Source organism: Geotrypetes seraphini, chromosome 5 (assembly GCF_902459505.1).
Source record: "Geotrypetes seraphini chromosome 5, aGeoSer1.1, whole genome shotgun sequence".
NCBI classification, from domain to species: Eukaryota; Metazoa; Chordata; class Amphibia; order Gymnophiona; family Dermophiidae; genus Geotrypetes; species Geotrypetes seraphini.
Window position 1 is genome coordinate 263578260 of NC_047088.1, and position 12880 is coordinate 263591139.

The window sequence follows — 12880 nt, forward strand, 5'->3', positions numbered from 1 at the left end:
CTGGAATATAAAAGCAGAGAATGTGACCCCTCTGGACTATCCTGAAGTCCCAGAACTCTTCTGCACATCTCATATTCCGCCATTGTCGCTATGCCCACATTACCCCTCCTCAAGTCACTTCATTGGCTCTCTATCCGTCTCTGTATACTCCTCTTATGTATTCGCTCTGCTGCTTCTCAGTATCTCTCCTCTCTCCCTATACTCTGCCCCGGGAACTCCACTCATAAGGTAAGTCTCTCCTCTATGGCCAACTCCAGACTCATTTGCTAGTCCAATGCCTCTGCACTTAATTTTGGACGACTAACTTTGAGTGACCTTTATCAAATCTAGGGGTAAATGTGCAGAGACTGGGTCTTTCATCCCTCAGGGGTTGTGCTGGTTAGAGCTAAAGCCTTAGCACCCTGAGGTTGTGAGTTCAAATCCCACACTGCTCCTCATGACCCTGGGCTAGTCACTCAATCCTCCACTGTCCCAGGTACATTAGATAGACCGTGAGCTCACCTGGATAGATAAGGAAAATGCTTGAGTACTTCATTGGAAACTACTTAATACACCTTATCCAAGCAGTATTTTGAATCCCAACCCCAACCCTGACTGGGAATCAATGTTCTACTAAAACCAACTGCAGAACTGGAAGAAGCTTCTGGAAGGGATCTAAAAGGAATCTCATTACTTTCAGGAAAACATTTGAGTGTTTTGTGCTTCATTTTTTTATGACATTCTTGTATACTGTACAAGTCTGCAATTTCAGCAATAGCTTTTAAATAGGAAAGTGAATTAATATGCTTTAGGGATTATTTTGAGCAAAGAAGTTTTTGTTTTCTATGTATTGGTATCAACAACACACAGTTTAAAATCCAAATTTTTAACCACCTTTTCCCTCTCTCTTTTCTAAGAATTCCCCTTCTCCCATAAATGGGCTTCAGGGGGCAGTGGGTTCTCTTAAACCTCCTCCTGAACCCCATGATTTTATCTGCTGGTTTCATATGCTAAACTGAGCCCCTCTCCTCCCGTGGTGCATATGAAGTACCGGTATATGTATCTACGCTTCTCCCTCCGTATTCGCGGTTTCGATTATTCACGTTTTTTAGCTTGCTGGCTCCTCCCCCCAAACTACATCAGCTTGCATAGAGAAATCACTGATTCAAAGTGTTTACAGAGAAAATTGCTGATTCCCGGCACTTTCTTCACCGTGTTTGCCTCTCGTTCAGGAACAGGCCAGGTCTCCCACCATGTTATTCACGGTTATATGAAAAAGTTATCTGCGGTTTAGTTAATCCCCTATCACAGTGAATATGGAGGAGAAGTATATTTCATAAGTAATCTCCGTAATTTATGAAGGTTTGAGGTGACAAAGAACCCCAAACAGGGGCCTAAATCTTCGGCAATGTTCTCCAGGGACCTGGTTTAGCCCTTCTAACCTGAGGTTTTCCATAAGAATCAGATCAAACTGACTATTTCACCAGTGGATAATATTTATAAGTGGTTTTTAGGATATAAATCATTTTAACTAGGCCATGTTGTGTTATCTTGCATTTATTTGTTAGAGTTATGGTTTGGATTATATATTCTGCTGTTTGTATCCTGTGGTATATCAATTTTGAATTAAATCCAAAGACCTCGGGAGAAGGTACTGGACGGCGGCTGGATGTGATTTGGAGGAGGAGGTGCGGACACAATGCCCAGAGCTAGACAGAAGCAGAGGTACTGTGATGCTCATTAACGGTGATCCTTGACTAGATTGTAAGCTCTTGTGAGCAGGGACTGTCTCTTCTGTGTTTTGATGTACAGCGCTGCGTAAGTCCAGTAGCGCTATATAAAAATAGTAACAATAGCAGCAATCCTTTATATGGGCTGAATTATTTTCCTATATACGAGTGTTGCATTCATTCCTGTCACCTCCATCCCTCCTGTCTACGTACTGAAGTGACATCTGTATATTCCTTTTCATTTGTCCGCAATGTCTTGTATTCCAGAAAGTGATGTACAAATAAAATAAATACCACAGTGAGAGCGATTTGACTCCCTCTGGGATGGAGGCAGTGAAAATGGAGACCTCCGGTCATTCCCTGACCCTTCTCATTACAGGTCTCGGAGTTCCCTTTAATCATATCCATTGAGAACCACTGCAGCCCGGAACAGCAGGACACCATGGCCCAGCACCTGAAAGCCATTCTGGGAGACAAGCTGCTCTCTGCTACCGTGGATGGTCTCGTCCCGACCCAGCTGCCTTCTCCAGAGGTGAGTGCAGGGACGGCAGCGCTTGCGTGCAGCTAAGCCTCTCCCTGGGTTTCTCTTGGCGGCTTTCTCGGTGAAACTCTGTCTGTGGTGCTACTTCTGAGCTCCTCATTCCGTCCCCATTGTTTATTAACATTTGATATACCACCTGGCTTTACCAGGTCAAGGTGGTTTGCAGCAATTAATAAAAGCAAAACTGAAAAGACAGGAGAGGCCCAACTTAGGGAGTGAAGATTTACCCCAAATTAGGCTTACCAGACGTACGGATTTATCCGGGCATCTCATCTTTTTAGGGGACTGTCCAGATGGCTTTTCAAAACCTGGCACTTTGTCCGGGTTTTGAAAAGTGTTGAGATCAGGGCTGCGTTTGGAAGGGCATCCGCGCATGTGATGCAGTGACATCACATGCATGTGCGCATGCTTTTGACGTCACCGAGTCACATCCACGCGTGCGCAGACGCCCTCCAGATGTGGCTCCTTAGAGATGAGGGTTGTGTGGGGCTGGGGTTGGGGGCGGAACGGGACATGGCTAGGGCGGAACGGGAACGGGGCCAAGGCGGAATGGGGTGGGCCACACCTCCTCTTTTTTTCCAGGCAAAATCTGGTAACCCTACCCCAAATGAAACCGGTACACCGTTGAATGCGCACCTAGTATAAGCAATACCTGCAACAGCAGAATTTACGATATTATGATATGGCTGCATTTATATATATTTTATTTGTAATTTAATTTAATGTAATTTCTTTGTAATTGTTTTTTAATTTAATTTTTATTGCATTTATATATTATGATATGGCTATACCTGCAACAGTAGAATTTCTGGCACAAACGATACCTGTAGCAGTAAAACATGGCGGTTGCAAGCTCGCGCTTTTATTGGTACGTACGTAATGTGTGTATGTAACGTACACATGTCACGTGTGTCCATAGCCAGCGATGTGCGTGTATATGCTCATTTGACGCATGCGCCGTAATAGCTCTTTCACAAGTATCACACTCTTTTCTTCTGTGGGCATTTGTTGCACGCGTAGCTGCCATGCGCGCATTTGTCATTCGCGTTTTTTACAGGTTACCAATGAAACCAGGTATAAATCCTGGCACGCAGATTCCCCTAATTCTGTAACATTGCACGCATTTATAGGGAACACCGCTGATCTGCCCATGTCCTTCCTAGCCTTACACCCCTTTTTCAGATCCGAGCGCTTTCTTGGTAGGGGCGCCGGCATCCATCCTCCTCTTCGCTCCCTCCCTCCGCTCCTTTCAGACCCCCCCCTGTTATGTTCCCCTTCCCTCGTACCTCTTTAATTTTCCTGGCATGTGCAGTATCATGAACTTGCTGCTCGCATCAGTGTCGGCTCTCTCTGATGTCCCTTCCGGGTCCCGCACCTAGGAAATGACGCCATAGGGAGAGCCGACACAATGCGGGCAGGGAGTTCGTAATGCTGCTGGCGCTGGGAGAATTAAAGAGTTGGCGCTAGTGGCAGAGGCGTGAAGAAGAGGGCAGAGAGGGGCTACGCCACCACCTATGGCCGTCCTAACACAGCTCCTTCTGCACAGACACATCCCCATGTACTGCTTTCAGAGTTCATGCAAGGCTACATATGCGTGTGTCTGCAAGATCTCCCTCTGCCATTAGACCATTGGTTTGGCCACTGGACAAAGCTTGGCATCGTGCCCAGCAATTCAGGGTCTCATATTTCAGTCTCGCTGGCAGCGCTCAGCATTTTGCTACAGCTGCTGGCATTATGGCCAGAAATTCGATGCTGGGTGATGTCTGAGGCAGTGAAAACCAACTTAGATGATTAGCTTATTAGATGATTCATAAGTATAATGTCTCCATTTTAGTTTGTATTATATCTCTCGTATATGAATTTCATTTCTGTTAATAAGTATATTTTTGAATCTGCTTCATGGTAGCTTTATTATTAAGTTTCCAATTTACTGATTTTAACTCTACCTCATTCATTGTATTTATGTTTCTACGAGGGTTCTTCAAAAAGTTTGGGGGCGTAATGTAAATGTGCATGAGGCAAATCTCTTTCATTTGAAAGGAAGCTCTAGAATGAGAGGACAGAGGATGAAGTTATGAGGTGACAAGCTCAGGAGTAATCTGAGGAAATACTTTTTTTACAGAAAGGGTGGTAGATGCGTGGAATAGTCTCCTAGAAGAGGTGGTGGAGACAAAGAATGTGTCTGAATTCAAGAGGGCCTGGGATAGGCATGTGGGATCTCTCGGAGAGAGAGAGATAGTGGTTGCTGCGGATGGGCCATTTGTCCTTTATCTGCCGTCATGTTTCTATAACCATTAAGTTCTGTGACATCACAATGCAGGTGTAAAGATCCTTAGCTTATAGGAAGAGGATATGCAAATGCTAAGAGCCTTAGCCAATGGGGAGAGGAGGTGATAGTGGATGCTGCGGATGGGCCATTTGGTCTTTATCTGCCGTCATGTTTCTATAACCATTAAGTTCTGTGACATCACAATGCAGGTGTAAAGAGCCTTAGCCAATAGGGAGAGGAGGAGATAGTGGATGCTGTGGATGGACAGACTGGATGGGCCATTTGGCTTTTATCTGCCGTCATGTTTCTGTGTTTCATATTTTCACGGGAAATGGTTGGGGCGGGGGCGGGAGAAGTGGTGAGAGGGCGTGTTAGTAGGACGCTGGGAAAAATGTATTGCAAAACAGGGTGATTATGTGGAAAAGTGATGTAATTTGCTTTTGAGATAATTAATAAATAGTGTTAAAAAAAAATAAAAGTGCAGAAACCTTTTGAAGATTCCTCGTATTTGGTCTGTTTACCTATTGTTATGTTCTTAATAAAATGGAAAGTTTTATGTTAAATTGTATCTGATGTACATCACCTTCAAAAGGCGGTTAATAAATCTCAAGAAAGGGTCCTTATACTAAGGCGCACTAATCAATTTAGCACATGTTAAATGCTAAGGTTTAGCATTTAGTGTGTCATAAATTGGTTAGCACGCCTTAAAGCCATTTAAGTGTGATATTTAGCACTTAAGCAGCTATGGTGAACTGCATATATGAAGATAGGACTGTGTCGTTTGGGGTCCTATTTATGCAGTTATTCTATCTGCTTACATGTGGATATAGTAACCAGCCAAGTGCCGTCTCTGCCCTGGGAACGCCCCCCTGCCCCCCCCCCCCCCCCTATAGCTGGCACTAACCAGGCATTTTCCCAGTCAATGTCTGGTTAGTCCCGGACAAGTGATTTAAATGGTCAAGAGCTGTTTCTGGCTGTTTAAATCGCTTTGAATATTGACCATGCTGTCTTTCTTTTCTACAGGAGTTCCAACCCCCCAAACAAACCCTCAGGTACTTGAATGCTACAAATCCCATCAGTGTAGCAAGGCAAGAAAGAACCGACTCTTTCTCTCTAATGCTACTTCTAGGAAAGAGGACTGCTCATTTAAGACTTCCTCTATCCATGGCACCAACAGCTACCCTACCAGAAACATCTGTTTCAAGTTTCAAGTTTATTGACTTTTAATATACCGACCATCAACAAGTATCTGGCCGGTTTACAATAAAATATTTTAAATAGAGGTTAAGATAAAAAATATTCATCCCTATTCAAGCCCAGCATCTTTCCCCCAAGTGTATCCTTGGCCAGATGTTCCTCATTGATCCTTCACCCTATTCCTGCAAGAGCTGAGGGGAAGGCCACTGGGGTAGATGTTCTCTTTAGGCCATTTCTCCTTAGCTTCTCTGTGTTCCCACAGGAGTTAAAAGGAAAAATCCTCTTGAAGGGGAAGAAGATTGATGACCTGGAGGATTGCCTGAATGGCCAATTGGATGACGCCTACACAGGGGAGGATTCGGAAGATGAGGATGGAACAGAATTTGAAGAGGAAACCTTCAGAAATGAGGAAAAGAGGAAGGAGAAGGTAATGACTGTATACATAAGAACATAAGCAATGCCTCTGCTGGGTCAGACCTGAGGTCCATCGTGCCCAGTAGCCCGCTCATGCGGGAGCCCAACAGGTCCAGGACTTGTGCAGTGATCCTCTATTTATACCCTTCTATCCCCCTTTCCAGCAGAAAATTGTCCAATCCTTTCTTGAACCCCAGTACCGTACTCTGCCCTATTACGCCCTCTGGAAGCGCATTCCAGGTGTCCACCACACGTTGGGTAAAGAAGAACTTCCTGGCATTTGTATTGAATCTGTCCCCTTTCAACTTCTCCGAATGCCCTCTTGTTCTTTTATTTTTTGAAAGTTTGAAGAATCTGTCCCTCTCTACTCTCTCTATGCCCTTCATGATCTTATAAGTATCTTTAATCCAGTGAAAATCTCTCAGGTACTGACTAGGATTTTCACTGAAGACACAGAGGCAAGCTGTGAAGGGTGGGGGTTTGCAGTGCCTCCATGTTTCCCCTTAGGTCCTGGTTTTAAAAAAGGTTTGGACAATTTCCGTGAAGAAAAGTCCATAGTCTGTTTTTGAGAAAGACATGGAGGCAAGCCACTGCTTGCCCTGGATTGGTAGCATGGAATGTTGCTTTTCTTTGGGATTCTAGAATCTTGTTACTCTCTGGGATTCTGGAATCTTGCTAATCTTTGAGATTCTGCATGGAATGTTGCTACTCTTTGGGGTCCTAGAATCTTGTTACTCTCTGGGATTCTGGAATCGCTATTCTTTGAGATTCTGCATGGAATGTTGCTACTCTTTGGAGTTCTAGAATCTTGTTACTCTCTGGGATTCTGGAATCTTGCTATTCTTGGAGATTCTGCATGGAATGTTGTTACTCTTTGGGGGTTCTAGAATCTTGTTACTCTCTAGGATTCTGGAATCTTGCTATTCTTGGAGATTCTGCATGGAATGTTGCTACTCTTTGGGGTTGTGGAATCTTGTTACTCTCTGGGATTCTGGAATCTTGCTATTCTTTGAGACTCTGTATGGAATCTTGTTTCTCTCTGGGATTCTGGAATCTTACTATTCTTTAAGATTCTGTATGGAATGTTGCTACTCCTTGGGATTCTAGAATCTTGTTACTCTCTGGGATTCCGGAATCTTGCTATTCTTTGAGATTCTGCATGGAATGTTGCTACTAGGGACCTGGATTGGCCACCGTGAGAACGGGCTACTGGGCTTGATGGACCATTGGTCTGACCCAGTAAGGCTATTCTTATGTTCCTATTGACTCTGAGAGTTCCTATTCACCCAGAGAGTGGTAGAAAACTGGAATGCTCTTCTGGAGGCTGTTATAGGGGAAAACACCCTCCAGGGATTCTAGACAAAGTTAGACAAGTTCCTGCTGAACCAGAACGTACGCAGGTAAGGCTAGTCTCAGTTAGGGCACTGGTCTTTGACCAGAGGGCCACCGAGTGAGCAGACTGCTGTGCCCGATGGACCACTGATCTGACCCAGCAGCGGCAATTCTTATGTTCTTATGATATGGATCTTACCAATTTGCTACAGACTGTTTCAGTGGAATTACATCTGAACACTTTATTACTCTGGTTATAGCAGCATCATTATCCTAAAAATATGACATAATACATAGCAGTGTTCAGTCATTAAAGTTAACAGTGCAATTAATCAGCACAAAGTTCCCTAGAGGTACTACAGAGCCTCCGTATCAGGAAGAATGTGCTCAGATCTACGGGAACTACTAAGCGCTGTTTGTGGACTCCGTCTCCATCCTTATCTATCGTTTATCTCTAGACGCTCTCTTCATCCTATAGACTGTCATCCTTAAAATGACATGGCAATACTGATCTCGCCTAGCAATAACCCTCTATCACAAATGTAATTCAGCTTGCTGTAAGCCGCAATGATTCCATGTCGATATTTGCGGGATATTGTAGTCATTAATGTAAAATCCTCTTGCTGTGAGCTGCATTAAGTCCATGTGGAAAACTGCGGGATGCAAGAAGTTGTATTTATATTGTACCTACATAATGATAGGATTAAAAGTCTGATTCATGAAATGGGAGGACACTTTTTTAATACCATGCCCGTTTACTCTGCATTTTGCTGGAGTCTTCTCTGCTATTTTTAGCCCCTTTGCTCTCTGCACTTTGATGGAACCTCCATCTGTTTGCACTTTGCATTTTCATAATCTTTAATTTCTGTTTATTCATTTTTTTTCAAGAAATCCAAGCAACACCTGTCCAAAGAGCTGTCCGACCTTATCATCTACTGTAAAAGCGTTCCCTTCCAGAGTGTCAAACAGCCAAGGAGCCAAGCTAAAGTCTATGAAATGTCCTCATTCACTGAATACAAGGCCAGAAAACTTCTGAAGGAGCTAGGTATGTTTTGCAGAGGCATAGCTTGCAGTGCTTCGGGGGTGGGGGGTAGGGCAGACTCACTATTGGAATAGTAGGAAGTGCTGAAGTGCATTACGCAGGTGTGTGTGAGGGGAGGGTAAACTAGATGGGCCATTGGGCCTTTATCTTCTGTCATGTTTCTACAACAGCAGGGAGCGCTGCAGGACAGGAATGAGGTGCAGCCACCCACAGGGTTACGAGATGTCTGGATTTCCTCCTTCTTGAGGACATGTCCGGGGGTCCGGATGGCTTTTCAAAACCCGGCACTTTGTCCGGGTTTTGAAAAGCTTCCTGTCAAAATCGCGTCGGGAATGGGCATCCGCGGATGCAACGCAGTGACGTCATGCGCATGTGAGGGTGACTTCATTGTGTCGCATCTGACATGCGTGGATGCCATCTGGGGGCGGGGCTGGGGGTGGAACAGGGCATGACACAGGCGGAATGGGGCAGAACTGGGAGCGTGACCACGGGGCCGGATTTTCATTTGGGAAAATCTGGTAACTCTACCCAGCCACCCACTCACTGTCAGATGCCAGAAACTCACCGAGATGTCCTGTCTGTCCAAATTAGATTGGAAGCTCTTCTGAGCAGGGACTGTCTATTGAATGTTAAATGTACAGCGGAGAAATAGTAGAAATGCATCACCAGAGCTAAGTTTTATTTAGTTTAGCTTATTACGTTAGAAACACCAGGTCAAGAAAGCTATTTACAAGATATTATCCTAAAAATATAGTCATGCAGACAGAAGAGGAAATGCGGCTGATGCGCTCGATCCTGTCGGCCACTCAGCATTTGGCCCAATCGAAAATATTTCCCATTCTGTCTAAACGTGATACAATTGGAGGGAAACAAACCTGATCTCCTGATTTTACGTGGTTACAATCAAAGCAATTTACAGAAACAGGTCCTTTTGCAAATCTGCGCTACTGAGCATCGCATGCTATGTGGCCAAGCCACCCGTTTTATTGGTAACCCGTCAAAAGCGTGCCGGACGTTGGCGCGCCGACAATCCCGCAGCGACATTTCTACACAGGACTAATGCACAGTTGTGCACCGCCTCTTCTGCTGGTTTCAGGCCTTCAGGTTTGCACTCTGAGGGAGGGTGTAGGTGGACCCCCCCAATACACTTAGAAGTCCTGGTGCTCCCGTAGGGGGGGGGGAACCCCACACACACTGAAAACTCCCGTTCTCCTTTCTTCGGGAGTTATCAGGGAGATTTCAGTGTAGTGGTGGGGGGGGTCCCCCTAAAATCTCCCCAACGGGAACTCCAGGACTTTTAAGTGTACTGGGGGGGGGGTTTCCCCCAACACTCCCCCTCAGGGCACAAACCTGAAGGCCTGAAACCGGCAGAAACAGCAGCACGCATTAGTCCTGGGCGCAAATGTCGGCGCACCAATGTCCAGCGCACTTTAGTTCTGGTACCGTTCTATTCCTATAAGTGGCTTGGCACTTGGCATGCGCTACTTGCTGGTATAAGGGCATGATAGTTGCTTATTTTGTATCTGGAGCAATGGAGGGATAAATAGGGATACTAGATTTTGGTCCGCAAAACCCTAGACACATGGCTCTGCCCCTGTTCCATCTCCGGCCCGCCCTGTTCAGCTCTAGCCCCGCCTCCAGCCACACCCAGTTCCGCCCCACAAAACCTCCTCTTTTCTTCCTCTATGACAGAGGTGTCAAAGTCCCTCCTCGAGGGCCGCAATCCCCAATGAATATGCATGAGATCTATTAGCATACAATGAAGCAGTGCATATAAATAGATCTCATGCATATTCATTGGGGAAAACACGACTGGATTGCGGCCCTTAAGAAGGGACTTTGACACCCCTGCCCTACGAGCTCCAGCCGCGTCTGGAGGGTCTGGAGCATGCGTGGATGTGTGTAACGTCACCTGCGCATGCTCAGAGGCCCTCCAGATGTGGTCAGAGCTTTCCAAAACCCGGACACACTGCCGGGTTTTGGAAAGTCCGTCTGGGCACCTGGATAGTCCTCTAAAAAGAGGACATGTCCGGGCTTTCCCAGATATTTGGTAACCCTAGGGCAGGGGTAGGCAATTCCAGTCCTCAAGATCTGGAGCCAGGTCAGGTTTTCAGGATATCCACAATAAATATGCATGAGATAGATTTGCATCTCAAGGAGGCAGTGCATGCAAATCCATCTCATACATATTCATTGTGGATATCCTGAAAACCTGACCTGGCTCCAGCTCTCGAGGACCGGAATTGCCTACCCCTGCCCTAGGGTTAAGTGACTTGCCCAGAGTGGGAACTGAACCCACTTCCCCAGCTCACAAACACCTTGGATTTCTCAGGGAGAGTAAGTATAGTCGATGGCATGGTTAGGAAGACGAGATAGGCCACATGGTCTTTCTCTACCTTAATTTTTTAAGCTATTCCACTAGTTAGGAAGGATAGTCCAATAAGAAGGAACGGGCACTGCTGCTATGAGCAATGTGTCTGGTACTGTTCAGATGGATTTGATTTAAACAGAGAGAGGGGACAACCGATTTGGTATAGATGGGCTGACAAGGAAAACTGGATATTGTACTTAGGTCCCCATCCAACTAAGAATAGTCCAAACCACAGGTTGTGTGTGTGTGTGGGGGGGGTCATAAAAAACTCCGTGGGTTGTTCTTATATTGATAGAATACTTCAAAATAACTCTATTCCAACAGGATCAAGCATACAAAAAACCTGCACTTATCTCAATACGTCTTCTGATAAACTAGACTTCCACTGCTCCGTGGTTAATCCCGGTTCAGTTTTCAGTAGATTTTATAAGTTCATCTCATTATCATTATTCCCGACAGGCCCTGTTTCGCCAATTCGCTGCTTCAGGGGAATATCTCCTAAGCATGGTCCTCTTCCTTTGACTGCTGCTTGTCCTGGAGAGCTCTTTTCAGCCACTTTTTCTGCACTGCTTTATTTTGAAGTATTCTATCAATATAAGAACAACTCACGGGAGTTTTTTTATGACCAGGGATGTGTTTTTCTATGACAACTTAGTTTTTGCCATAGTGGTTTCTTGGATTGATTTCCATGGAACACTGAGGTCTTTTTCTCCGTGGTAGTAACCAGCCTTCATAGATTTCTGATATCATTTATGATATCTGAATATCTTTAGGTGTTTTTCATAAACTCTTATGTTCTCACATATTTACTCCAGTTTTGCATTCTGCTGCTTCCCCCACTCACTATGTGTCTCTCTCTCTCCTTCTGTTCCCAGGCTCAGAATATGTTTGTCATAGTGCCTACCAGCTGAGCCGGATCTACCCCAGTGGGCTGAGAACTGATTCCTCTAACTTCAACCCCCAGGAGATGTGGAACATGGGCTGTCAGATAGGTATGTGGTGGGGATTGGCAATGAAACCCTGTACACAGAGCGCCAAGGTACCCAGAATAAGTAAATGGACACATGACAAACCAGGCTGAAAAGGACACGCTCAGCGTACTCTAGGGTGTGACATAAGGTGAACAGATGTACCGCAGGGTGCTAAAGGGATGATTCAGCCTCTCCTCTCTGTTCTTACCAGAACTAAAGGAAAAAATTCTTCTGAAGGGGGGAAGATTGATGAGCTGCAGGATTGACTCAATGGCTTCTCCCGCCTGGCCACGTAATTAACGATGGTTAAGATCAGGTGCTAGGAATTGGTAGGCAATGGAGGGGCAAAACTCCTGCATAGAGCTTACATAAGAACATAAGCAATGCCTCCGCTGGGTCAGACCCGAGGTCCATCGTGCCCATCAGTCCGCTCACGCGGCGGCCCAACAGGTCCAGGACCTGTGCAGTAATCCTCTATCTATACCCCTCTATCCCCTTTTCCAGCAGGAAATTGTCCAATCCTTTCTTGAACCCCCAGTACCGTACTCTGCCCTATTATGCCCTCTGGAAGCACATTGGCTAAAGCTCTTAACATTTGCATCTCCTCTTCCTATAGGCTAAGGCTCTTTGCACCTGCATTGTGAGGTCATAGAACTTTATGGTTATAGAAACAGAGAAACATGATGGCAGATAAAGGCCAAATGGCCCATCCAGAGCATCCACTATCTCCTCCTCTCCCTATTAGCTAAGGCTCTTAACATTTGCATCTCCTCTTCCTATAGGCTAAGGCTCTTTACACCTGCATTGTGATGTCATAGAGCTTTATGGTTATAGAAACCTAGAAACATGATGGCAGATAAAGGCCAAATGGTCCATCCGCAGCATCCACTATCTCCTCCTCTCCCATAAGAACATAAGCAATGCCTCCGCTGGGTCAGACCTGAGGTCCATCGTTCCCAGCAGTCCACTCACGCGGCGGCCCAACAGGTCCAGGACCTGTGCAGTAATCCTCTATCTATACCCTTCTATCCCCT

At 45.5% G+C, this 12880-nt stretch overlaps 1 protein-coding gene across 1 annotated transcript in view; it reads left to right on the forward strand.

Annotated features, from left to right (window-relative positions):
• The window catches only part of PLCD4 (phospholipase C delta 4), a 78373-nt gene that overhangs the window by 36608 nt on the left and 28885 nt on the right, over positions 1 to 12880 (forward strand). Inside the window, exons 7-10 of the mRNA XM_033944136.1 lie at positions 2089 to 2241; positions 5979 to 6143; positions 8351 to 8507; positions 11751 to 11867. Of these exons, the coding sequence (XP_033800027.1) occupies positions 2089 to 2241; positions 5979 to 6143; positions 8351 to 8507; positions 11751 to 11867 (592 nt within the window). The remainder of the gene's footprint in view (positions 1 to 2088; positions 2242 to 5978; positions 6144 to 8350; positions 8508 to 11750; positions 11868 to 12880) is intronic.